At 52.0% G+C, this 24,303-nt stretch overlaps 4 protein-coding genes across 4 annotated transcripts; all 4 read right to left on the bottom strand.

Moving 5' to 3' along the window:
- Positions 1–5,310: 5,310 nt before the first annotated feature.
- On the bottom strand, positions 5,311–10,309 carry LOC139679026 (protocadherin beta-15-like). The gene has a single exon (XM_071570386.1). The coding sequence runs from the start codon at positions 10,307–10,309 to the stop codon at positions 7,868–7,870; it is 2,442 nt and encodes an 813-aa protein (XP_071426487.1). The 3' UTR covers positions 5,311–7,867.
- A 2,102-nt stretch (positions 10,310–12,411) lies between these two features.
- LOC139679027 (protocadherin beta-15-like) lies at positions 12,412–15,142 on the bottom strand. Its single transcript, XM_071570387.1, has one exon. The coding sequence runs from the start codon at positions 14,851–14,853 to the stop codon at positions 12,412–12,414; it is 2,442 nt and encodes an 813-aa protein (XP_071426488.1). The 5' UTR covers positions 14,854–15,142.
- A 1,840-nt stretch (positions 15,143–16,982) lies between these two features.
- On the bottom strand, positions 16,983–19,424 carry LOC139679152 (protocadherin beta-15-like). The gene has a single exon (XM_071570581.1). It carries the CDS (start codon positions 19,422–19,424, stop codon positions 16,983–16,985), a length of 2,442 nt encoding a protein of 813 aa, XP_071426682.1.
- A 995-nt stretch (positions 19,425–20,419) lies between these two features.
- Positions 20,420–23,996, bottom strand: LOC139679153 (protocadherin beta-15-like). The gene has a single exon (XM_071570582.1). It carries the CDS (start codon positions 23,994–23,996, stop codon positions 21,555–21,557), a length of 2,442 nt encoding a protein of 813 aa, XP_071426683.1. The 3' UTR covers positions 20,420–21,554.
- Positions 23,997–24,303: the final 307 nt, after the last annotated feature.

The raw sequence follows: 24,303 nt of genomic DNA on the forward strand, positions 1-24,303 counted from the left end.
CGGCGTCGGTGGCCGTGACAGTGACAAGGGGGGAGCCCACGGACACGTCGTCCGGCACATGCACCGTGTATTCCACCTTGCTGAACATGGCTGCGTTGTCGTTCGTGTCCAACACCGTCACGCGTGTGCCCTCAGCATTAGGTCGTGAAAGGCCGTCTCCTCCCGGTCCAGCGCCTTCGCTAGCACCAGCTCGGGATGCTGATCCCCGTCAGGGCCCCTCTGAACGGTCAGCGAGAAGTTCTTGTCGCCGCTCAGTTAGTAGCTCCGCAGGGAATTCCGTTGCATATCCGGGTCTTGAGCCCTGGCCAGGGGAAACCGCGCTCCCGGGGCTGTCATTTCTCTTGTTTACAGATTTGCTTTTGTTTCTCGGAAGCTGTGCGCACTGTCATTAATACCTGTCACCTCCACTTTCATGCGTAAAATCTTTATTTCCCCCTCCACTATCAGGTGACAGCGCAGCACGCATTGCTGAACACTTACACAGTTGCTTCCTGTCGATCCTCTGCGCTGTCGCTAAAGGTTCCGTCTTTCTGTGCAGAGCGAAATACTGTGCCTTACCTTTGTCCAAAATGCTGAGGTCTTGGATCGTCGACAGCTGCAGCCGCAGGTCCTTGCTCACGTCATCCACGAACTAGCCCTTAGGCATCTCCTCGGGCACCGAGTAGCGCAGCTGCCCCCACGCTGCCTCCCACGCCGCCATCAGGACGTCCCACAGCAGGACTCGCTGCCGCCGGCCCCAGCGTCTCCCCGCCCGGCCCATCTCAGACGCGGCACCGCCGGCTCCACAACACAGCCGGCAGTTCCCGCTGCCGCCCCTCACCGATCCGGAGCCAGCCTGCGACACCCCACTGCAGCCGCACTCCTCCCGCCGAGCGTTCTCCCGAATCATGTCGGCTCAAGTCGCTCCCACCGCGCTGTTTTGGGTTCGGACCGGCAGCCCCGCGACTCGCTCGCCCTCTCGCCCACCTTCGGGCCAATCGTGAGCCAACGGCGACACTCGCAGCCGCACACAGGCACAGCAGCGCTTTGGCGCTGGGCAGCCCCCTCCGCCGTGCCACTTCCCACTTCTTCTCAGCCCACAGAGCCTGCTGCAGCCTCGCACCTGCCATCAGTCCTGAGCACAGCTCTTATGGATCCACGGGACACTCATACCTTCAAGATGGTCGCTCTGACAAGTCCTGCCCACAGCATTGCTGCATTGACTCACAGAATGATGGAATGGTAAAATAGTATTACAGAATGGCTTGGATTGAAAGGAACCTTAAAATTAAATTATTCCAACACATCACTCCACCATCCCCTTCCGCCATGGGCACGAATACCATCCATTAGATTAGGTTGCTCCAGTCTGTCTTTGAACATCTCCAGGGATCAGGAATCCACAATTTCTCTGTGCAACTTCCTCCAGTGCCTCACTATCATCTAAGTAAAGAATTTCTTCTACCCTAACTCTCTCTCCTTTTAGTTTAAAACAGCTCCCCCTTGTCCTATCAATTAATGACTTTCTAAAAAGTCACTCTCCTTTTTTATAAGCTCTCTTTAAGAACTGAAAGCCACAATGAGGTCTCCCCAGTGCCGTCTCTTCTCCAGGCTTATCAATGCCGACTCTCTAAGCCTATCTTCACAGGAAAGGTGCTCCAGCCCTTGGCTTCTCTAAAATCATTCCAACAGGTCCACATCTTTCTTTTGCTGATTCCAGAGCTGGATGCTCTGTTTCACAAGGAAAGAGTACAGGGGTAAAATCACCTCTCAGTCTCCTGGTCATATTTCTTTTCATGCAGCCAAGAGCTGGCTGCCCTTTTGGCCCACAAACACACAGTGTTGGAAGTTGTCCAGCTTTTTGTCCACTAGAACCCCTAAGTCGTTCCCTGAAGGCTGCCTTTAATGAGTTCTTCTGCCAATCTGTACTCATGTCTGAGATTTCCCAGGTGCAGCACCTTGCACATGGACTTGTTTAACCTCATTAGGTTTTCATGGCTGCACTTCTGAAGCTTGTATGGGTTCCTCTGGATGGTATCTCTTCCTTCTGTTGTGTCAACTGCACTACTCAGTTTCATGTCTTCTCCAGACTAGCACAGTGTGCACTTGATAGCACTCTCTATGTCATAGGTAAAGACATTAAAGAGCACTGCTCCCAGGACAGAACCCTGAGGGACATCACTTCTCTCCGGCCTCCACCTGGAAATAGAGCCATCAATGTATTCTCTGTCTGCTTCCATCCAGCCAAATCCTTTTCCATCAAAAAGTTGATCTTTCAAATCCATCTCTCTCCAATTTGGAGATAATGGTATTATGTGGGATTGTGTCAAAGGCCTTACAGAAATCCGGGTACATGAGAAAAGTCAGTCTTCTCTTGTCAACTGTTGCAGTCACTCCATCATAGAAGGCCACCAGACTGACCAGGAATGATTTGCCCTCAGTGAAGCCATGCTGACTGGCTTGGATCATTGTTTTGTCTTGCATTGCCTTATCTCCATGAGGATCTGCTTCTTGACCTTCCCAGTCACAGAGCTCAGACTCACCAGTCTGTAGATCCCTGTCTTCCTTTCTCCTCTTTTGAAAAATAGCAGTGATGTTTCCCTTTCCCCAACATGAAGGACTTTGCCTGACTGTCATAACATTTCAAGTAGGATGGAGAGTGACTTGGCAATCACATTAGGCAGTTCCCTCAGGTGCTGGGATACACATCATCTGGCCCCATAGACTTGTGCCTGTTGAGTTTTATTAGGTGGTCACAAACCTGCCACTCATTTACGGTGGGAAGAACTTCACTGCACCAACCCTCACCTGGAGGTTCAGGGACTCCAGAGATATGGGAAGCCTGCCTGCCAGTGAAGACTAAGATGAAGAACTCTTTGAGTACCTCAGCCTTCTCCATATCTATTATCACTACTTCTTCCTTCTTGTTTATCAGCAGGGTACACTCTCCTAGGTCTTTCTTTTCTGTCCTAGTACTTATAGAATCTCTTCCATATATTCTTCACATCCCTTGCCATTTTGTTCCATCTGTACATTGTCTTTCTTGACTCATCCCTGCACATTCCAAACATATCCCTGTCCTCCTGCCCAGCCACATGTTCCTGATTCTGCTGTCCATGCATTTCTTTTTTACTCCTCAGTTTGAGGAGCAGGTTCTTGATCAGCCAGTTTTCTGTTCTGTCCTGCTCTGCTTGATTTCTTACACATGAGGATGAAGAGCTTTTGTGTTCTAGGAAAGGTGTCCTTAGTGTTGCCAGCTCTGATCAGTTCCTCTGTCTCTAAGGATAATTTCTCGGAGAATCTCTTCTGCTATATTTTAAAAAGCTGGAAGCTGTCTTGGTTTGAGGGGAAAAAAACCCAAATGTTTACCCACAAGCGGGGGAGGGGGCCTTCTCCACAATAATCACGCCACTCTTTATCAAATTTAAGAAAAAAGGAATTTTAATAGAAGAAGGATAACTGTTCTTAACTGCTATATATAAACAGACTAGTGCAAACCGCTTCTCCAACACCACAAGAGAAAGAAAAAAAAAACCAAAACCAAAACCCAGCAGGTTTTCCTCCAGGAGGAAAAGTTATACTTAAGCAGTGTCAAATGTCACAGTCCGGCTGGCTGCGGAGTGAGTTCCCAGTAGTTCCCAGTCCCTCTCCAGCGAGACAGACGAGTGGTTAGCTCTCAGATGAACTCTGTGTCTCTTCTCCCAGATGAAGGAAAAAGAAAGCTGAAAGTGGGGAACCACCACGTGTCCTGCAAAAGCAGCTGCAAACCTCTCTCTCTCCTGGGTCACTGCCCCAGCGGGGGCGGGCAGGCTGTGACGGTGCAGGCGGTGGTCAGTGCAGGCGGTGGTCAGACTGCAACAGAGGCCGGGATCCCAGATGCAGGAACCGGGAGAAACAGCCACGGCGAGGAGAAAAAAGCAGCAGCTCAGCCAGAAGCCCCAGCAGTGCCAGCAGAGCCACTTCTCTCCTCGGCAGCCACCGCTCCTGCCTTCCACGGAGCTAAGAAAAAAAGATGTCCCCAAAAAACAAAAGAGACAAACCTGCCCCCATCCAAGCGATCAGTAGTTAACTGCTTCTTTTGTTAACTGCTGGCATGGGCAGTTAGTGGCAGGGGAGAGAATTTACATAATAATCCGAAACTACAACAGAAGTTCACTCTTCTGAACTTCAGGGTCCTAACTTTGCTCTTTGCCAGACCCACATTGCTCTAGATCTTTAACTCAACCAGAGTTAAAGAGCCTAGACTGCTCCAGTCTTAACTCCTTTAATGATCTCATCTGCATTGCTGAGCACTGTTCCAGTAACACTTCTCTGTTTTGTTTCTCTAATACCTGGCGCAGGATGTTATCCTCAACACAATCCAGGATATGGTTGCCTTTCTGGGCTGCCAGTGCACATTGCTTGTTGCTCTTGCTACATTTACTCCTCACCCTGTATTGATACACGGAGTTGCCCCAGCCTAAGCGTAGGATCCACTTCTTAAGCTTGTCCAGGTTCCTATGAATAGCATCCTTTCCCTCAGGTGTGTCAACTGCACCACTGAGATTGGTGTCATCTGCAAATCTGCTGAAGGTGCACTCAGTCACAGTGTCAATGTTGTTAACAAAACCATTAAATAGTACTGGTCTCTGCAGAGGCCTCTGAGGGATCAAATAATCACTGATCTCCATAGGAATACTGAGCTGTTAAGCAGCACCCTATGGATGGGACCATCCAGCCAATTCCTTATCCACTAAATAGTACATCCACCAATTCCATTTCTCTGCAATTTAGAGAGAAGGATGTTGTGGGAGACTGTCATAACACTTACAGAATTCCAGATAGACAACATTCCTTTGACCACTGATGTGGTCACTTCCCCAAAGGCCACTAGTTTAGTCAGGCAAGACTTGTCCTTGGTGAAGCCGTGCTGGCTGTCTTTCATCTCTTCCCTACTTAGCCTTAGTAGAGCTTGTAGGAGGATCTATTCCATCATCTTCTCAGGCACAGTGGTGAGGCTGAAGGTCAGTAGTTCCCAGGGTCCTCCTTTCTTAGAAAAAGGTACCATGCTTCCTTTTTTTTTTTTCCTGCTACAAGGGACTTCACCTGACTGCCATGACTTTAGAAATAACATGGAGAGTGGCTCAGCAACTACATCAACCAATCCCCTCAGGACTCTGGGATGCCCCCTATTAGAAAATTCAGGGTCCGGGATTTACTCTTTGCCTGACCCATATCCCTCAGGGCTGTGAACTCTACCAGTTCCTGACCACAGAAACCCAAGTTGCCTTCAATCTTTACATCTTTTATTACTCCTCTTGTGCTGGTGATCAACAGATCCATAAATGTATCGCCTCTGCTAAGACTTCCTATTACCTGGCCTAAGAACTTATTTCTTCCTCAAGGGAACCTCTAGTAAGCCTCTTGGGCAAGATCAGCAGTGTGTTTAGGCCCCAAAGACAGAAAACTGCCTTCCCCTCTCATAGGGTAAAAAACATAAGAAATCTTTTAGTTGTGAGTTGCAGCAGACACACAGACCCCCAAGTTGAAATGACCTGAGAAGTAGCAGTTTTGTACAAACAGATGTTGTTTCCTTGTGATTTCAGCAAAAGAGACTCAATGACTCTGTCATTCACAACTCTCTTTTTAATGGCTCACACTATTGGTAAAGGTTAGAAAAAATAAATGTACATCCCTTTACATGTGGAGAACTTCAGCCACATACAGCATGCAATGCAGACTTCAGTCACAGAAAAGAAAGAGTAGCCCTGTATCACTCGTTCAAGACTTTTCAGGACTTCATGGCCATAAACAAATTCTGTTCATCATTTTTAGAGTCCCAGTAAAAGAAGTTCACATGCAGATGTCTTGCTAACAGGGGACTTTCTCACTAGTGCCAAGCGGGAGCTGCCTGCAGGTTTCTTGGTTATTATGAGCTGAATTTAAAATTTCACCAAAGGATTTGTACATCAAAACACAGCACAGCAGAGGCTTATGTCTTCCCAGATCAACTGTGATGAGGATGACTGAATCCTAAATGAACAACTGTCTTCTCTGGAGAACATCACCAGACCGGTCTGGCCTCAGGAGTTATCTGTTAAATTTGGGCCTTGTGAAAGGGATGGCTGCAGTCCTCTGCATTTCTAAAGGTCAAAACCTCTACCTAGTAGCTTTTATTGTCATCAAATTTCCACCTTCTGGCATTTTCTCAAATGCTTCCATAAGGAACATGCATACTGTCTTTGTGCCATTCATCTTCTAAAACTCCTTTAGTGTCAAAAACACTTTGTGTTCCAATGCCTCATAATTGCAATCTGCAGATGGAGCTGTCAGGAATGTTGGGAAGGTCACTCCCCTACATCACTGCTTTGCAGAGGCCTTTGCAGACCTAGGGCCTCTGTCAGGGATGGGGGCAGTTTCCACTGACCTGCGTATTACTGGGATCCATCTCAACCAGAATGTCAGTGCTCAGAACAACCATAGAGGCCTGACAGCAATTCCCTCTTCCCCAAAATTCTCCTGAAAGCTACATTAGCTGCATCTCAGAACTGGAGAAATGCACCCACTCAATATTACTTCAGCAGAAGGAAAATCATAAGGAAAAAATCCATTGTGGTCTTATGAAAAACCTTTGAGACCTTTCCCAGAAAGAACATCTCTACAAAGACTATCCGAACACAAGGCATTTGGGTGTTCTGTTTATTTCAATTTTCACACTCAGGGGTATCTCAGTTACAGTGTTACAGTTTATAACTTCAGCACAACACAGTGTTAGGCTTTGTGAATATTCCATGCATCAAAGACATCATTCAGACAATCAGTTATTATAGATGGGGTGACAGTCCTTCTTAAGCAGAGAAAGAAGGACAATGCTCAAACACAGTTCAGAGAATGGAAGGAGAATCGGCAAAAAGGAGAATGCAAATGCTTTAATACAAACCCAGAGAATATATGGGGACAGTTTTTAACCCTATCAAGAAACCACTGAATTCAGAAACAATGATGAAGAGATCAAAGTCAATCTCCCTTTTCCATGTTCATCTTGATTCTAACTCCAGAAAATCCTATTTTGAAGGACATGTGGAGTTATAATGCAATTCACCCAAAGACAACAAATACCTTTCCACAACTCTGTACAGTTACAGTCTATGCCAAAACCATTTATGCTGCTGTATTTCCAAGGCAATCCTGACAAGACAGAACATCCAAATTTATGGCTAAAGAAAGGAACTTGTCATGCATTTTGCTGCTCTGCCCTGCCCTGGAGAAGGTGAGACTGCTGTGCTCAAAAGGTCAAAATGCTCTTCTTGCCTGCTGAACTGGAAGTGCCTGCAGAGCAATATCTGAGTGGGAGAACCTCCCTTCTTCACCAGGCAACACTAGTGCAGTGTGACACAGAGTGGCTCTAGGGACAGACAGTGACCAGAAAGCATAACACTCAGAGGCCACAGGTCTGGTAGAGACTTTCAGAACCTAGAAAAGAAAGAGCCCTATGCTTACATCACAGGACTCCTCATTTCCTTGCTTTCCTGATCCACAACACCTAAAAGCATATCAGCAAGGGTTTGAATTGTCTGCCCGACTGTGTCACTGTGTCATAGCAAAGAATAAGAAAATCATGATCCTGTGTCACAGCAAGAGAGAGAAGACTTTACCTGGGAGGCCTGAACCTAATCCCCTTCTTAAAATATAACACAAACGACTGTTACAAATGTGAAATGGACTACAGACTGAGTGAGAGAACAACAGTTTCATTTCTTTCTGTTCTTGTCTTTCAGAGGGAGAAAAAAATTGTGACTTACAACTGAAGGGAAAGTGGTTATACCAATGGACGAACCATTGCCACAAACTGCAGACTGCATTCTGTCCCATCAAAAGCCATGAAAGCTCTGCCTGTGCTGACACAGTCCTAGTTAAAAGCAAAATGGTTGAACTGTTCTGCAGAGACAGTCCCTGCATTGTCAGGTGTCACATCCTCTGTGGTGACAGGACCACAAGGGAAAACCTGTTCATCATTGGTAACCCCGCCCATGTCACAATGCTGTGGTGGCAGGCTGGGGAGGATGGGCTTGAGGAACTTGAACTCACTGTTGCCCGAGCCCGTCGTGAGGCTGATCTCGTAGCAATAGCCGTGGGGCAGGGTCCCTGCAGCAGCTGCGTCGGTCAGGCTGCTCGGCAAGTTGTCGGCACCGTAAAGCATGTGCCCACCCTTCAGCTCCTTTCTCCTGCACACCTTGTGAACGATAAAGGCTACTGTGGAGATGAGGAAGAGCAGGGAGACAAAGACCAAGGAAATGATTAAATAGGTTGTCAGGGAGCCGCCCTCATCCTCTGTGGCTGAGCTGCTGTGTGGTTGGCGCATGTCTGAGAAGTCCTTGAGCAGGAGAGCACTCAGAGCTGCGGTGGCTGATAGTGGTGGCTGCCCGTTGTCTCTCACCAGCACGATGAGCTTCTGCTTGACGGTGTCTCTGTCTGTCACTGGCCTCCTCAGACTCACTTCCCCACTTTGGGCACCCACTGCAAACAGTCCAGGGTCGGTGGCCCTCAGCAGGTGGTAGGAGAGCCATGAGTTCTGTCCCGAGTCGGCATCGACAGCCACCACTTTGGTGATGAGATAACCCGCCTCAGATGCCATGGGCACCAGCTCACTGGAGGTTGGGCTGCTGTCCTGGGCTGGGTACAGCACCACCGGTGCATTGTCATTCTCGTCCACCACCACAAGGCGGACGGTGACATTGGCTCTGAGGGGAGGAGACCCTCCGTCAGAGGCGCTCACTACGACCTCGGTCTGCCTCATCTTCTCGTAGTCCAGAGGTTTCAGCACAAAGACATGCCCGTTCTCAGAGTTCACAGAGATGCAGGAGCACGAAGGCTGCTCTGTCGCTTCAATAGGTGAAAGGGAATATGTCACCTTGGCATTGAGACCCACATCAGCATCTGCAGCACTGACGGCTCCAACAAGCACAGTGGGGACATTGTTCTCACGTACATACATGGTGTAGGACGTTTGGTTGAAGACAGGGGCATTGTCATTGACGTCCGAGATATCCACGGTGAAGGTCTGGGTGGTTGTGAGAGGAGGGGACCCCGCATCTGCTGCTGTCACAGTAAGGATATACTGAGCCGTCTCCTCCCGGTCCAGTGCACTCGCAGTCACCAGCTCATAGTACTTGTCATAGGCTGGCTTCAGGGAGAAGAAGAGCTGATCTTCGAGGGCACAGGAGATCTTCCCATTGGCACCAGCATCCCTGTCCCTGATAGAAAAGAGGGCAACCACTGTCCTGGGAGGTGAGTTCTCAGGGAGGGGACTGCTGAAGGAACTGACCACCAGCTCTGGTGCATTGTCATTCACATCCAACACCTCCACCAACACTTTGCAGATTGCTGAAAGGCCACCACCATCTCTGGCTCTCACACTGAGTTCATGGGTGTCTTCTGCCTCAAAGTCCAGAGGCTTTTTGAGTCTAATTTCACCACTCCTGTTGTCAATTGAGAATGCTGAGTTGGTCTGACCTATTGTGTGACTGAACTGATAGGAGATGTCCCCATTTATTCCAACATCCCTATCATTCGCCACCACACGCAGAACCACAGAGCCCTCTGGTGCATTTTCCAGAACCTGTCCAACATATATTTTCTGTGTGAAGACTGGAGCGTTGTCATTTACATCCAAAACGACAATGTGGACTTGGGTGGTCCCACTCCTGGGTGGGGAGCCCCCATCGACAGCAATGACACTGAAATCTATGTCTGCCTGCTCCTCTCTGTCTAGAGGCTTTTCCAAAACCAATTCCACATTTTTGTTATTCTCACTCTGACTGTCAAAAGAAACAGTGAAGTACGCGTTCTTGGGAATAACGTGGTATGCCTGGATGCTGTTGCTGCCAATATCAAGGTCCCGAGCAACCTCCAGAGGGAAACGAGAGCCCGGGTCGGTCTTTTCTGGGATTTCAAAAGTGACTCGTTCCTCCGGAAAAATCGGTGAGTGGTCATTGATATCCTCTAAGGCCACTTTAACCCGAAAAACCTGCAGCGGGTTGGCCAGCAGCAGCTCGAATGGGAGCATGCAGGCACCGGACTGCCCGCAAAGCTCCTCCCGGTCCAGCCTGTCGGCCACGACGAGACGGCCGGTGGCGCGGTCTAAGCGAAAATGCTGGCGGCCGTCCTCCGAGACCAGGCGGGCGCGGCGAGCCGAGAGCTGCGCCGGCGTCAGCCCCGCGTCCTGCGCCAGGTTGCCAACCAGGGAGCCGCTGTCCGCCTCCTCGGCTAGGGAGTAGCGGATGGGCTCGGAGCGAGCGTGGGGCAGGGAGAGGAAAGCAGAGAGACAAAGCACTTGCCTTGCGATCGCCATGCTCCTGCCTCGGCTGCCGTTGCGGCGGCCAGGCTCCGTCTCGCAGATCTCTGGCGTAGCCTTCCGCGAAAGTGGCGGCGGGGGTGGTCAGCCGCCTTCCCTCTCTCTTGGCAGCTGGTCAGGCAGGCAGACCGGAGTATAGCCGCGGTGGCCCGGGAGCGGATTGTAGAAGACAGCGCTGCCACAGCCACCTCCGCCCGGCTCGGCTGTTCTGAGCTGGGTTGGGCTTGGCTGGGTCTGGCTCGACCGCCTCAGCTCCCTCTGCCGCTCATCGGCGCCGCCTTATCCGAGACCACCATCCAGCGGTGAGCGCTGGGACTGCGCCCGCCGCCGCCCGCTGCCGGCGCTGCCGCTCGCCCCGGCCCACGGACACGCGCGCACACGCGCGGTGCCGCCGCTCGCCCGCGCAGGCACCTATGGCAGGACGCGCACATAACACCGGCGATGAAAGTGCCACAAAGATTCGTCGTGAGCCATCGGGGGCCGTCCCTTGAATGCCATGACACGGGCGTAGCCGGCACCTGCCCCGCGTCTCTCCACGCTGGCCGATGCCCAACAGCCTGCGATAAGCTGTCAGTTTCGGCATCCGGAATGCGAATACGTGTCCTTCGAGATACGCGGCAGGAAAAGCGCCACAAGACATTTCCACTGCAGCAGAAGGAAAGACTGAGCCGCCTTCCCCCAAACAAATTGGTCCAAAGCCTCCGCAGTGGCAGCGCAAGGGTAACAGCACAGGCACGGAACTGAACACACTCTATCGGCTGCATCACAAACTCAAGACTTATACCCGCCAAATACCACCTCAGTAAAAGGATACAATGATAAGAAATACTCCGAAATTTTTGAAAAATCTTGACAAAGCTGTCCCAAAAATAACTTGTCTACAAAGATTTCTGTCTCCACGGAAGCAATTAGGGTGTTCTCTTTATTTCACTCGTACACATTATTTCAATTTTCCTACGCAGGGATATCCCAATTTATATTGTTAGAGTTTATAACTTCAGTACTAAAGAGCGTCACGCTTTCTGAACGTTCCGTGGATCACAGTCAGCATTCAAGAAGTTAATTACCATAGATGACGTGACGCTCAGCTCATGGAATAAAAGGGGAAATGGCAAAAAGGAGAATGCAAATGCTTTCACATATATCCAGAAAGTTATGCAGGGACAGCTTTCGACTTAAATCAAGAAGCCTGTGAGTTCAGGAACAACAACGAGGACACCAAAGTCCACGTGCCTTTTAGAAGCTCAGTTGGTTTCTAACTTCAGAAAATGCTCTTTGAAGGACATGTGGAGATTTCATGCAATGCACTCAAAGACAGTGAACATATTTTCACAAGTCTGTACAGTTACAGTCTATTCCAACACCATTTGTGCTGCAGCATTCTAAGGCAATCCCAAGGTGAAAGAACACACAGCCAATTCTTATCGGCCAAAGGAAGACCTTATTGCGCATTTTACTGCTCTCCTGTGCTCAGAGGTTCAAAATACCCTTTCTGACTGCTGAGTTGCAATTGCGTGCACTGCAATGGCTGAATGGAAGGAAATCCTCGGTCAATGGGCAGCGCTACTGATGCATAGAGAGACGTGAAGAGAAGAAAGCCAAGCAAACAGGTCCAACGCATCTCAGACAGATACACATCCAGACCCCACAAAAGAAGAATCCCTGTGTTCACACGACATTGTGTAACATCATTCACAACTCCCTCATTTTCCTGATCTGGGAAAAGGTCTTTGTGCATTTCAGCAAGTCTGCCCAACTCTGCTTTACCCTTACAGCAAAAATAAAAGCTCCGGTGTCTTACCTGAAAGGAAGAGAGACAAGAGTACAGTTGGGAGTGCTAAACCCACTCTTAAAGCCTCACAAAAATGGCTGTAAAAGATCTGAAATATGCGAAGACCTGAGTGAAAGAACTTTGGTTCCTTTTATTCTGTTTCCTTGTTGGTTTTTATGGGAAAAAAATCTTTCCCTGTCATATTTTCCAGAAAACTGGCTTTTCCAACTGAACTACAGATTTACTCTGGAAGAACCATTGCCATATGCCGCAGCCCGAATCCCTACCTCCGACAAGGCATGAAGCCTTTGTCTGTGCTGACCCTGTATTACTTAAAGGAAAGATGGTTGAAGTGCACTGCCGACACAGTTCCAGCATTGTCTCCTGTCACTTCATCTGTGGTGTCAGGAACAAAGGGGAAAACCTGTTCATCATTGGTAACCCCGCCCATGGCACAGGGCTGTGGTGGCAGGCTGGGGAGGATGGGCTTGAGGAACTTGAACTCGCTGTTGCCCGAGCCCGTCGTGAGGCTGATCTCGTAGCAATAGCCGTGGGGCAGGGTCCCTGCAGCACCTGCATCGGTCAGGCCGCTCGGCAAGTTGTCGGCACCGTAAAGCTCATGCCCACCCTTCAGCTCCTTTCTCCTGCACACCTTGCGAGCGATGAAGGCCACTGTGGAGATGAGGAAGAGCAGGGAGACAAAGACCAAGGAAATGATTAAATAGGTTGTCAGGGAGCCGCCCTCATCTTCTGTGGCTGAGCTGCTGTGCGGTTGGCGTATGTCTGAGAAGTCCTTGAGCAGCAGTGCATTCAGAGCTGCGGTGGCTGACAGTGGTGGCTGCCCGTTGTCTCTCACCAGGACGAGGAGTTTCTGCTTGACGGTGTCTCTGTCTGTCACTGGCCTCCTCAGCCTCACTTCCCCACTTTGGGCACCCACTGCAAACAGTCCAGGGTCGGTGGCCCTCAGCAGGTGGTAGGAGAGCCATGAGTTCTGTCCCGAGTCGGCATCGACAGCCACCACTTTGGTGATGAGATAGCCCGCCTCAGCTGCCATAGGCACCAGCTCACTGGAGGCTGGGCTGCTGTCCTGAGCTGGGTACAGCACCACCGGTGCATTGTCATTCTCGTCCACCACGACAAGGCGGACGGTGACATTGGCTCTGAGAGGAGGAGACCCTGCGTCAGAGGCACTCACTACGACCTCGGTCTGCCTCATCTTCTCGTAGTCCAGAGGTTTCAGCACAAAGACGTGCCCATTCTCAGAGTTCACAGAGATGCAGGAGCACGAAGGCTGCTCTGTTGGTTGGACTGTGGACAGGGAATAGGTCACCTTGGCATTGAGACCCACATCAGCATCTGCAGCACTGACGGCTCCAACGAGCACGGTGGGGACATTGTTCTCACGCACATACATGGTGTAGGACGTCTGGTTGAAGACTGGGGCATTGTCATTGACATCTGAGATATCCACGGTGAAGGTCTGGGTGATTGTGAGGGAAGGGGACCCTGCATCTGCTGCTGTCACAGTGAGGATGTACTGAGCCCTCTCCTCCCGGTCCAGTGCACTCGCAGTCACCAGCTCATAGTACTTGTCATAGGCTGGCTTCAGGGAGAAGAAGAGCTGATCTTCGAGTGCACAGGAGATCTTCCCATTGGCACCAGCATCCCTGTCCCTGACAGAAAAGAGGGCAACCACTGTCCTGAGAGGTGAGTTCTCAGGGAGGGGACTGCTGAAGGAACTGACCACCAGCTCTGGTGCATTGTCATTCACATCCAACACCTCCACCAACACCTTGCAGATTGCTGAAAGTCCACCACCATCTCTGGCTCTCACACTGAGCTCATGAATGTCTGCTGCCTCAAAGTCCAGAGGCTTTGTGAGTTTAATTTCACCACTCTTGGAGTCAATCTCAAACAGAGAGTCGCTCTGGTCGACTGTTTGGCTGAACTGATAGGAGATGTCCCCATTAACTCCTGCATCCCGATCTGTTGCCAGCACAGTCAGAATCACAGAGCCCTTTGGTGCATTTTCCAAAACTTGTACATCATACAGCTCCTGTGTGAAGACAGGAGCGTTGTCATTTACATCCAGAATTATAATGTGAATTTGGGTGGTCCCGCTCTTGGGTGGAGAGCCTCCGTCTACGGCAATGACACTGAAATCCATCTCTGCCTGCTCTTCCCTGTCTAGCGGCTTTTCTAAGACAAGTTCAACATACTTCTTGCCCTTAATCCGGCTACCAAAGGAAACGCTAAAGTACTCGTTCTCGGGAGTAATATTGTATGCCTGGATACTGTTGCTGCCAATATCAAGGTCCCGAGCAACCTCCAGAGGGAAATGAGAGCCCGGCTCGCTTGTTTCTGGGATTTCAAAAGTGACTCGTTCCTCGGGGAAAATCGGCGAGTGGTCATTGATATCCTGTAAGGCCACCTCGACCCTAAAAACTTGCAGCGGGTTGGACAGCAGCAGCTCGAACGGGAGCATGCAAGTTCCGGACTGCCCGCAAAGCTCCTCCCGGTCCAGCCTGTCGGCCACGACGAGACGGCCGGTGGCGCGGTCTAAGCGAAAATGCTGGCGGCCGTCCTCCGAGACCAGGCGGGCGCGGCGAGCCGAGAGCTGCGCCGGCGTCAGCCCCGCGTCCTGCGCCAGGTTGCCAACCAGGGAGCCGCTGTCCGCCTCCTCGGCTAGGGAGTAGCGGATGGGCTCGGAGCGAGCGTGGGGCAGGAGGAGGAAAACAGAGAGACAAAGCACTTGCCTTGCGATCGCCATTTCCCGGCGGCGGCGGTCAGGTTCCTTCTCGCAGATCTCTCGCGTAAACCCTCCTCCAAAGTGGCGGCGGGGGTGGTCGGCCGCCTTCCCTCTCTGTCAGCTCGTCAGGCGGGCAGATCCCAGTGCAGCGCAATGGACCGGGAGCGGATGGCAGGAGAAAGCGCTCGCTGCCGCAGCCGCTGCCACCTCCGCCCGGCTCGACTGTTCTGAGTGGGCTGAGCTTGGCCGGGTCTGGCTCGGCCGCCTCCGCTCCCGCAGCCGCTCGTCGGCGCCTTATCCGAGACCACCACCCAGCGGTGCGCGCTGGGACTGCGCCCGCCGCCGCCCGCTGCCCGCGCTGCCGCTCGCCCCGGCCCACGGACACGCGCGCACACGCGTGTTGTCGCCGCTTGCCCGCACAGGCACCTGCGGCAGGACGCGCACATAACAGCGGCGATGAAAGTGCCAAGAAGATTCGGCGTGAGCCATCGGGGGCCGTCCCTTGAATCCCACGACACGGGCGCAGCCGGCACCTGCTCCGCGCCTCTCCGCTCTCACCGATGTCCACAGGCTGCGGGAAGCCGTCAGTTTCGGCACCCGGCACGCTAATAGGTGTCCTTCGGGAAACGTGGCAGGAAAAGCGTCACAAGGCATTTCCATTGCAGCAGGAGGAAAGACTGAGCCGCCTTCCCCCAAACAAATTGGTCCAAAGCCTCCGCAGTGGCAGCGCAAGGGTAACAGCACAGGCACGGAACTGAACACACTCTATCGGCTGCATCACAAACTCAAGACATATACCCGCCAAATACCACCTCAGTAAAAGGATACAATGATAAAATACTCCGAAATTTTTGAAAAATCTTGACAAAGCTGTCCCAAAAATAACTTGTCTACAAAGATTTCTGTCTCCACGGAAGCAATTAGGATGTTCCGTTATTTCACTCAAACACATTGTTTCAATTTTCTCAATCAGGGGTATCCCAATTTATATTGTCAGAGTTTATAACTCCAGTGCAAAAGAGCCACAGGATTTCTGAACGTTCCGTGGATCACAGACCATTCAAGATGTTAATTACTATAGATGAGGTGACACTCATTTTTAGAGGGAGCGGACAAGGAACTGCTAAAACACAGCTCATGAAATAAAAGGGGAAATGGCAAAAAGGAGAATGCAAATGCTTTCACATTAATCCAGAAAGTCATACAGGGACAGCTTTCAACTGAAATCAAGAAGCCTGTGAGTTCAGGAACAACAACGAGGACACCAAAGTCCACGTGCTTTTTACAAGATAAATTGCTTTCTGAATTCAGAAAATGCTGTTGGAAGGACATGTGGAGTTTTTATGCAGTGCACTCAAAGACAATGAACATATTTTCACAAGTCTGTACAGTTACAGTCTATCCCAACACCACTTGTGCTATAGGATTCCAAGGCAATCCGAAGGTGAAAGAAGACACAGCCAATTCTTATCGGCCAAAGGAAGACCTTATTGTGTATTTTACTGCTCTCCTGTGCTCAGAGGTTCAAAATACCCTTTCTGACTGCTGAGTTGCAATTGCGTGCACTGCAATGGCTGAATGGAAGCAAGTCCCAGATCCACGGGGAGCACTAGTGGTGCATAGACAGACATGGTGATAAGAAAGCAAAGCAAACAGGTCCCACACATCTCAGACAGATACACATCCAGTCCCCAGAAAAGAAGAACCCCTGTGTTCACAAGACATTGTATAATATCATTTACAACTCTCTCATTTTCCTGATCGGGGAAAAGGTCTCTGTGCATTTCAGCAAGTCTGCCCAACTCTGCTTTTCCGTTACAGCACAGAATAACAGGTCTGCTGTCTTGTCTGACAGCAAGAGAGGCAAGAGCATGGTTGGTAGTGCTAAACCCATTCCTAAAGCCTCTCAGAAACGGCCGTAAAAAACCTGAAACATACGAAATCTGAGTGAAGGAGCTCTGTTTCCTTCTAATCTGTTCCCTTGTTGCTTTTCATGGGAACACAGTCTTTCCCTGACTTATAATTTCCAGAAAACTGGCTTTTCCAATTGATCTACAGACTTACACTGGAGGAACCACTGCCATACACTGCAGCCTGAATCCCTACCTACGACAAGGCATGATGAAGCTTTTCTCTGTGCTGACTCTGTGCTAGTTAAAGGAAAGATGGTTAAAGTGCTCTGCCGACACCGTCGCAACATGGTCTGGTGCCACATTATCCGTGGTGACAGGGACACAAGGGAAAACCTGTTCATCACTGGGAGTCGCGCCAATGGCACAGTGCTGTGGTGGCAGGCTGGGGAGGATGGGCTTGAGGAACTTGAACTCACTGTTACCCGAGCCCGTCGTGAGGCTGATCTCGTAGCAATAGCCGTGGGGCAGGGTCCCAGCAGCAGCTGCATCGGCCAGGCTGCTCGGCAAGTTGTCAGCACCATAAAGCACGTGCCCACCCTTCAGCTCCTTTCTCCTGCACACCTTGCGAGCGATGAAGGCTACTGTGGAGATGAGGAAGAGCAGGGAGACAAAGACCAAGGAAATGATTAAATAGGTTGTCAGGGAGCCGCCCTCATCTTCTGTGGCCGGGCTGCTGTGCGGTTGGCGCATGTCTGAGAAGTCCTTGAGCAGGAGTGCATTCAGTGCAGCGGTGGCTGACAGTGGTGGCTGCCCGTTGTCTCTCACCAGCACGATGAGCTTCTGCTTGACGGTGTCTCTGTCTGTCACTGGCCTCCTCAGCCTCACTTCCCCACTTTGGGCACCCACTGCAAACAGTCCAGGGTCGGTGGCCCTCAGCAGGTGGTAGGAGAGCCACGAGTTCTGTCCCGAGTCGGCATCGACAGCCACCACTTTGGTGATGAGATAACCCGCCTCAGCTGCCATGGGCACCAGCTCACTGGAGGCTGGGCTGCTGTCCTGGGCTGGGTACAGCACCACCGGTGCATTGTCATTCTCGTCCACCACGACAAGGCGGACGGTGACATTGGCTCTGAGAGGAGGAGACCCTCCGTCAGAGGCGCTCACTACGACCTCGGTCTGCCTCATCTTCTCGTAGTCCAGAGGTTTCAGCACAAAGACGTGCCCATTCTCAGAGTTCACAGAGATGCAGGAGCACGAAGGCTGCTCTGTTGGTTGGATTGGGGACAGGGAATAGGTCACCTTGGCATTGAGACCCACATCAGCATCTGCAGCACTGACGGCACCAACGAGCACGGTGGGCACGTTGTTCTCACGCACATACATGGTGTAGGACGTCTGGTTGAAGACTGGGGCATTGTCATTGACATCTGAGATATCCACGGTGAAGGTCTGGGTGGTTGTGAGAGGAGGGGACCCTGCGTCTGCTGCTGTCACAGTGAGGATATACTGAGCCATCTCCTCCCGGTCCAGTGCACTCACTGTCACCAGCTCATAGTAATTCTTATAGGCTGGTCTGAGGGAGAAGAAGAGCTGATCTTCGAGGGCACAGGAGATCTTCCCATTGGCACCAGCATCCCTGTCCCTGACAGAAAAGAGGGCAACCACCGTCCCGGGCTCAGAGTTCTCAGGGAGGGGATTGCTGAAGGAACTGACCACCAGCTCTGGTGCATTGTCATTCACATCCAACACCTCCACCAACACTTTGCAAATTGCTGATAGTCCACCACCATCTGTGGCCCTCACACTGAGTTCGTGAGTGTCTGCTGCCTCAAAGTCCAGAGGCTTTGTGAGTTTAATTTCACCACTCTTGGAGTCAATCTCAAACAGAGAGTCGCTCTGGTCAACTGTTTGGCTGAACTGATAGGAGATGTCCCCATTAACTCCTGCATCCCGATCTGTTGCCAGCACAGTCCGAATCACTGCGCCCTTTGGTGCATTTTCCAAAACCTGCACATCATACAGCTCCTGTGTGAAGATTGGAGCGTTGTCATTGACATCCAGAATTATAATGTGAATTTGGGTGGTCCCGCTCTTGGGTGGAGAGCCTCCGTCTATGGCAATGAGACTGAAATCCATCTCTGCCTGCTCTTCCCTGTCTAGCGGCTTTTCTAAGACAAGTTCAACATACTTCTTGCTCTTAATCCGGCTACCAAAGGAAACGCTAAAGTACTCGTTCTCGGGAGTAATGTTGTATGCCTGGATACTGTTGCTGCCAATATCAAGGTCCCGAGCAACCTCCAGAGGGAAACGAGAGCCCGGCTCTGTCATTTCCACAACTGTAAAAGTGACTCCTTCCGCGGGAAAGATGGGCGAATGATCATTGATGTCCTCCAGGGCCACCTCGACACGAAAAAATTGCAGCGGGTTGGCCAGCAGCAGCTCGAACGGGAGCATGCAGGCACCGGACTGCCCACACAGCTCCTCCCGGTCCAGCCTGTCGGCCACGACGAGACGGCCGGTGGCGCGGTCTAAGCGAAAATGCTGGCGGCCGTCCTCCGAGACCAGGCGGGCGCGGCGAGCCGAGAGCTGCGCCGGCGTCAGCCCCGCGTCCTGCGCCAGGTTGCCAACCAGGGAGCCGCTGTCCGCCTCCTCGGCTAGGGAGTAGCGGATGGGCTCGGAGCGAGCGTTGGGCAGGGAGAGGAAAGCAGAGAGACAAAGCACTTGCCTTGCGATCGCCATGACCCGAAGGTAGAAGCAGCGGCGGCGGCGGCCAGGCTTCTTCTCGTGAATCTCTCTGGCTTAGCCCTCCGGGAAAGTGGCGGCGGCGGCGGTCAGCCGCCTTCCCTCTCTCTCGGCAGCTGGTCAGGCGGGCAGACCAAAGTGCGGCCGCAATAGCCCGGGAGCGGATGGCAGGAGACAGCGCTCGCTGCCGCAGCCGCTGCCACCTCCGCCCGGCTCGGCTGTTCTGAGCTACTCTGGGCTGGGCTTGCCTGGGTCTGGCTCGGCCGCCTCCGCTCCCGCAGCCGCTCGTCGGTGCCTTGGCCGATAGCACCACCCAGTGGTGCGCGCTGGGACTGCGCCCGCCGCCGCCCGCTGCCCGCGCTGCCGCTCGCCCCTCACGGACACGCGCGCACAGGCGGTGCCGCCGCTCGTGCGCGCGGGCACCTATGGCAGAACGTGGCCAGAAATCCGGGAGTCCGGAAACTGCCTGGATGAATTGACGTGAGCCCTGACGGGCTGCCGCTTGAGTCCCGTGACACGGTTAGCGCCGTAACCTGCCCCATGTATCTCTATCCCGCTGCCCAGAGCCCGCGGGAAGCCGCGAGTCTCGGCTCCTGGCACACGAGTCCATGCCCTTCGTGAAACGCAGCGATAAAACCGGCACAGGCCGTTTCCCACCGCAGCATGAGGCAGAAGCTGAGCCAGGAGGGACTCAGCCGCCTTCCCCCACCAGAGAAACAGGACCGCGTTCTGCGCAGCGTAACAGCACGGCCACACCCCTGAACATTATTGTCTGCATCTCCAAACTAAAGACATGTACCCTCAAGACATTTCCACAGTCAAAGGTAAAAGGAATCCCGGACTTTGGAAAATCCTTGGAAGGACCTTCCCAGAATGAGCATCTTTGCAAAGACTTCTGTCTTAACGGAAGGAATTAGGGTGCTCTCTTTATTTCACTCTTACACATTCTATCAGGTTTTACACTTAGGAGTATGTCAGTTTACAATGTTACAGTTTATAATTTCAGCATTAAACAGCGGCAACCTTTATGCATAGTCTGTTCATCAAAGACACCGTTCAACCAATCAGTTACTATAGATGAGATGACAATCCTCAAGAAGAACAGGCAAGAAAATGCTCAAACACAACTCAGGGAGTAAAAGGAGAAATGATAAAAAGGAGAATGCAAATGCTCTCACACTAACCCGGATAATCATGTAGGGACAGATTCTCCATTCAATTCCACTGAATTTAGAAAGCAGAATGAGGAGATCAAACTCAAAGCCCTTTTCACAAGCTCATCTGGGTTCTACCTTCACAAAACGCTCTTTGAAGAACATGTGGCATTTTCATGTAATGCACCCAAAGACAATGAACATGTTTTCTCGATTCTGTGAAGCTGCAGTGTACCCCAACACCATTTGTGCTGCTGTATTGCAAGGAGAAAGAACACCCAATCCACTCTTACTGCCCAAATTAAGATCTTATTGTGATTTTGCTGTTCTGCCATACAAAATTTGATACTGTACAAATTCTTTGCCTGATGAGCTGGACTTGCATGTGTGGCAATGGCTGAACAGAAGCAAATCCCTGCTTCACTCGGGAAGATTAGGAGATACACAGTGGATATATTGACTGATACAGTGACTAGAAATCAAAACACACAGGGCCCACGTACCTCAGACAGAGGCATTCAGAATCCAGGAAAGAAAGTCCTTGCTTACACAACATTGTGACACAGCATTCGCACCTTCCTCATTTTCCTGTCTTTGTGCATTTCAGCATGGAACAGGTTGGTCTGACCAACTGTGCCATTGTGGTAAAGCACAGAATAAAAGATCCACTGTCTTATCTGACAGCAAGAGAAACGAGCTTAGCTGGAAGTACTAACTAGTTCTCAAAGCCTCTCAGAAACGGACGTAACAGAGCTGAAACGTAGGAAGGTCTGAGTGAAAGAGGTTTAGTTCCTCTTAATTATTTGTTTGAGTTCTTTAGAGGAACACAAACATTCCCCGACTAACAATTTCCAGAAAATTGCACATGCCAAATGGAAACAGAGACAGGCTGTGAAGGAACCACTGCCACAGGTGTAGCCTGGACCCCTTCCTACCACGAGGCATGAAAGCTTCTCACTTAGCAGACACTGTGCTAATTAAAAGAAAGACTGTTGAACGGCTCTGCAGACACAGTCCCTGCACTGTCTGGTACCACATCCTCCGTGGTGACAGGGACACAAGGGAAAACCTGTTCATCAGTGATGGCCCCACCCATGGTACAGTGCTGTGGTGGCAAACTGGGGAGGATGGGCTTGAGGAACTTGAACTCACTGTTGCCCGAGCCCGTCGCGAGGCTGATCTCGTAGCAATAGCCGTGGGGCAGGGTCCCAGCGGCAGCTGCATCGGCCAGGCTGCTCGGCAAGTTGTCGGCACCATAAAGCACGTGCCCACCCTTCAGCTCCTTTCTCCTGCACAACTTGTGAACGATGAAGGCTATTGTGGAGATGAGGAAGAGCAGGGAGACAAAGACCAAGGAAATGATTAAATAGGTTGTCAGGGAGCCGCCCTCATCCTCTGTGGCCGGGCTGCTGTGCGGTTGGCGCATGTCTGAGAAGTCCTTGAGCAGCAGTGCATTCAGTGCTGCGGTGGCTGATAGTGGTGGCTGCCCGTTGTCTCTCACCAGCACGATGAGCTTCTGCTTGACGGTGTCTCTGTCTGTCACTGGCCTCCTCAGCCTCACTTCCCCACTTTGGGCACCCACTGCAAACAGTCCAGGGTCGGTGGTCCTCAGCAGGTGGTAGGAGAGCCATGAGTTCTGTCCCGAGTCGGCATCGACAGCCACCACTTTGGTGATGAGATAACCCGCCTCAGCTGCCATGGGCACCAGCTCACTGGAGGCTGGGCTGCTGTCCTGGGCTGGGTACAGCACCACCGGTGCATTGTCATTCTCGTCCACCACCACAAGGCGGACGGTGACATTGGCTCTGAGGGGAGGAGACCCTGCATCAGAGGCGCTAACTACGACCTCGGTCTGCCTCATCTTCTCGTAGTCCAGAGGTTTCAGCACAAAGACGTGCCCGTTCTCAGAGTTCACAGAGATGCAGGAGCACGGAGGCTGCTCTGTCGGTTGAACAGGCAACAGGGAATAGGTCACCTTGGCATTGAGACCCACATCAGCATCTGCAGCATTGACGGCTCCAACGAGCACGGTGGGGACATTGTTCTCACGCACATACATGGTGTAGGACGTCTGGTTGAAGACTGGGGCATTGTCATTGACATCTGAAATATCCACGGTGAAGGTCTGGGTGGTTGTGAGAGGAGGGGACCCTGCGTCTGCTGCTGTCACAGTGAGGATGTACTGAGCCATCTCCTCCCGGTCCAGTGCACCCACAGTCACCAGCTCATAGTAATTTTTATAGGCTGGTCTGAGGGAGAAGAAGAGCTGATCTTCGAGGGCACAGGCGATCTTCCCATTGGCACCAGCATCCCTGTCCCTGACAGAAAAGAGGGCAACCACCGTCCCGGGCAGTGAGTTCTCAGGGAGGGGACTGCTGAAGGAACTGATCACCAGCTCTGGTGAATTGTCATTCACATCCAACACCTTCACCAACACCTTGCAGATTGCCGAGAGTCCCCCGCCGTCTGTGGCCCTGACACTGAGCTCGTGTGTGTCTGCTGCCTCAAAGTCCAGAGGTTTCGTGAGTTTAATTTCACCACTCTTGGAGTCAATCCCAAACAGAGAGTCGCTCTGGTCCATTGTTTGTCTGAACTGATAGGTGATGTCCCCATTAACTCCTGCATCCCGATCTGTTGCCAGCACAGTCAGAACCACAGAGCCCTCCGGCATGTTTTCCAAAACCTTCACTATGTACTCCTCTTGCATGAAGCTGGGAGCATTGTCATTTACATCCAAAACGACAATGTGGACTTGGGTGGTCCCAGTTCTAGGAGGAGAGCCCGCATCCACAGCAATGACACTGAAATCCACCTCTGCTTTCTCCTCTCTGTCTAGCGGCTTTTCCAAGACGAGTTCAACAGTTTTCTTGCCTGTCTCGCTACTGCCAAAGAAGACACTGAAGTACTCGTTCTCGGGAGCGATGCTGTACCCCTGGATGCTGTTGCTGCCAACATCGAGATCACGAGCAGGGTCCAGCGGGAAATGAGAGCCCTGGTCACTCCTTTCCGGAATCTTAAAAGTGACGCGTTTTTCGGGGAAAACGGGCGAATGGTCATTGATGTCCTCCAGGGCCACCTCGACACGAAAAAATTGCAGCGGGTTGGCCAGCAGCAGCTCGAATGGGAGCATGCAGGTACCGGACTGCCCACACAGCTCCTCCCGGTCCAGCCTGTCGGCCACGACGAGACGGCCGGTGGCGCGGTCTAAGCGAAAATGCTGGCGGCCGTCCTCCGAGACCAGGCGAGCGCGGCGAGCCGAGAGCTGCGCCGGCGTCAGCCCCGCGTCCTGAGCCAGATTGCCAACCAGGGAGCCGCTGTCCGCCTCCTCGGCTAGGGAGTAGCGGATGGGCTCGGAGCGAGCGTGGGGCAGGGAGAGGAAAGCAGAGAGACAAAGCACTTGCCTTGCGATCGCCATGGCCCGGAGGCAGCAGCAGCGGCGGCGGCTGCCGGGCTCCTTCTCGCGGTTCTCTCACGTAGTCCTCCCCGGAAAGCGCGGAGGCGGCGGGCCAGTGTCTTTCGTTCCTGTCAGCACGTCAGGCGGGCAGCTCGGAATGCAACTGTGACGGCCCGGGAGCGGATGGCAGGAGACAGCACTGGCTGCCGCAGCCGCTGCCGCCTCCGCCCGACTCGGCTGTTCAGTGCTGGGTTGGTCTTAACTGGGTCTGGCTCGGCCGCCTCCTCTCCCGCAGCCGCTCGTCGGCGCCTTATCCGAGACCACCACC

The sequence above is a fragment of the Pithys albifrons genome, chromosome 15, assembly GCF_047495875.1.
Source record: "Pithys albifrons albifrons isolate INPA30051 chromosome 15, PitAlb_v1, whole genome shotgun sequence".
NCBI classification, from domain to species: domain Eukaryota; kingdom Metazoa; phylum Chordata; class Aves; order Passeriformes; family Thamnophilidae; genus Pithys; species Pithys albifrons.

What these genes read in the sequence shown, in the direction of transcription:
- LOC139679026 (XM_071570386.1), bottom strand. Translation starts at nt 10,309, where the DNA reads ATGGCGATCGCAAGGCAAGTGCTTTGTCTCTCTGCTTTCCTCTCCCTG.
- LOC139679153 (XM_071570582.1), bottom strand. Translation starts at nt 23,996, where the DNA reads ATGGCGATCGCAAGGCAAGTGCTTTGTCTCTCTGCTTTCCTCTCCCTG.
- LOC139679027 (XM_071570387.1), bottom strand. Translation starts at nt 14,853, where the DNA reads ATGGCGATCGCAAGGCAAGTGCTTTGTCTCTCTGTTTTCCTCCTCCTG.
- LOC139679152 (XM_071570581.1), bottom strand. Translation starts at nt 19,424, where the DNA reads ATGGCGATCGCAAGGCAAGTGCTTTGTCTCTCTGCTTTCCTCTCCCTG.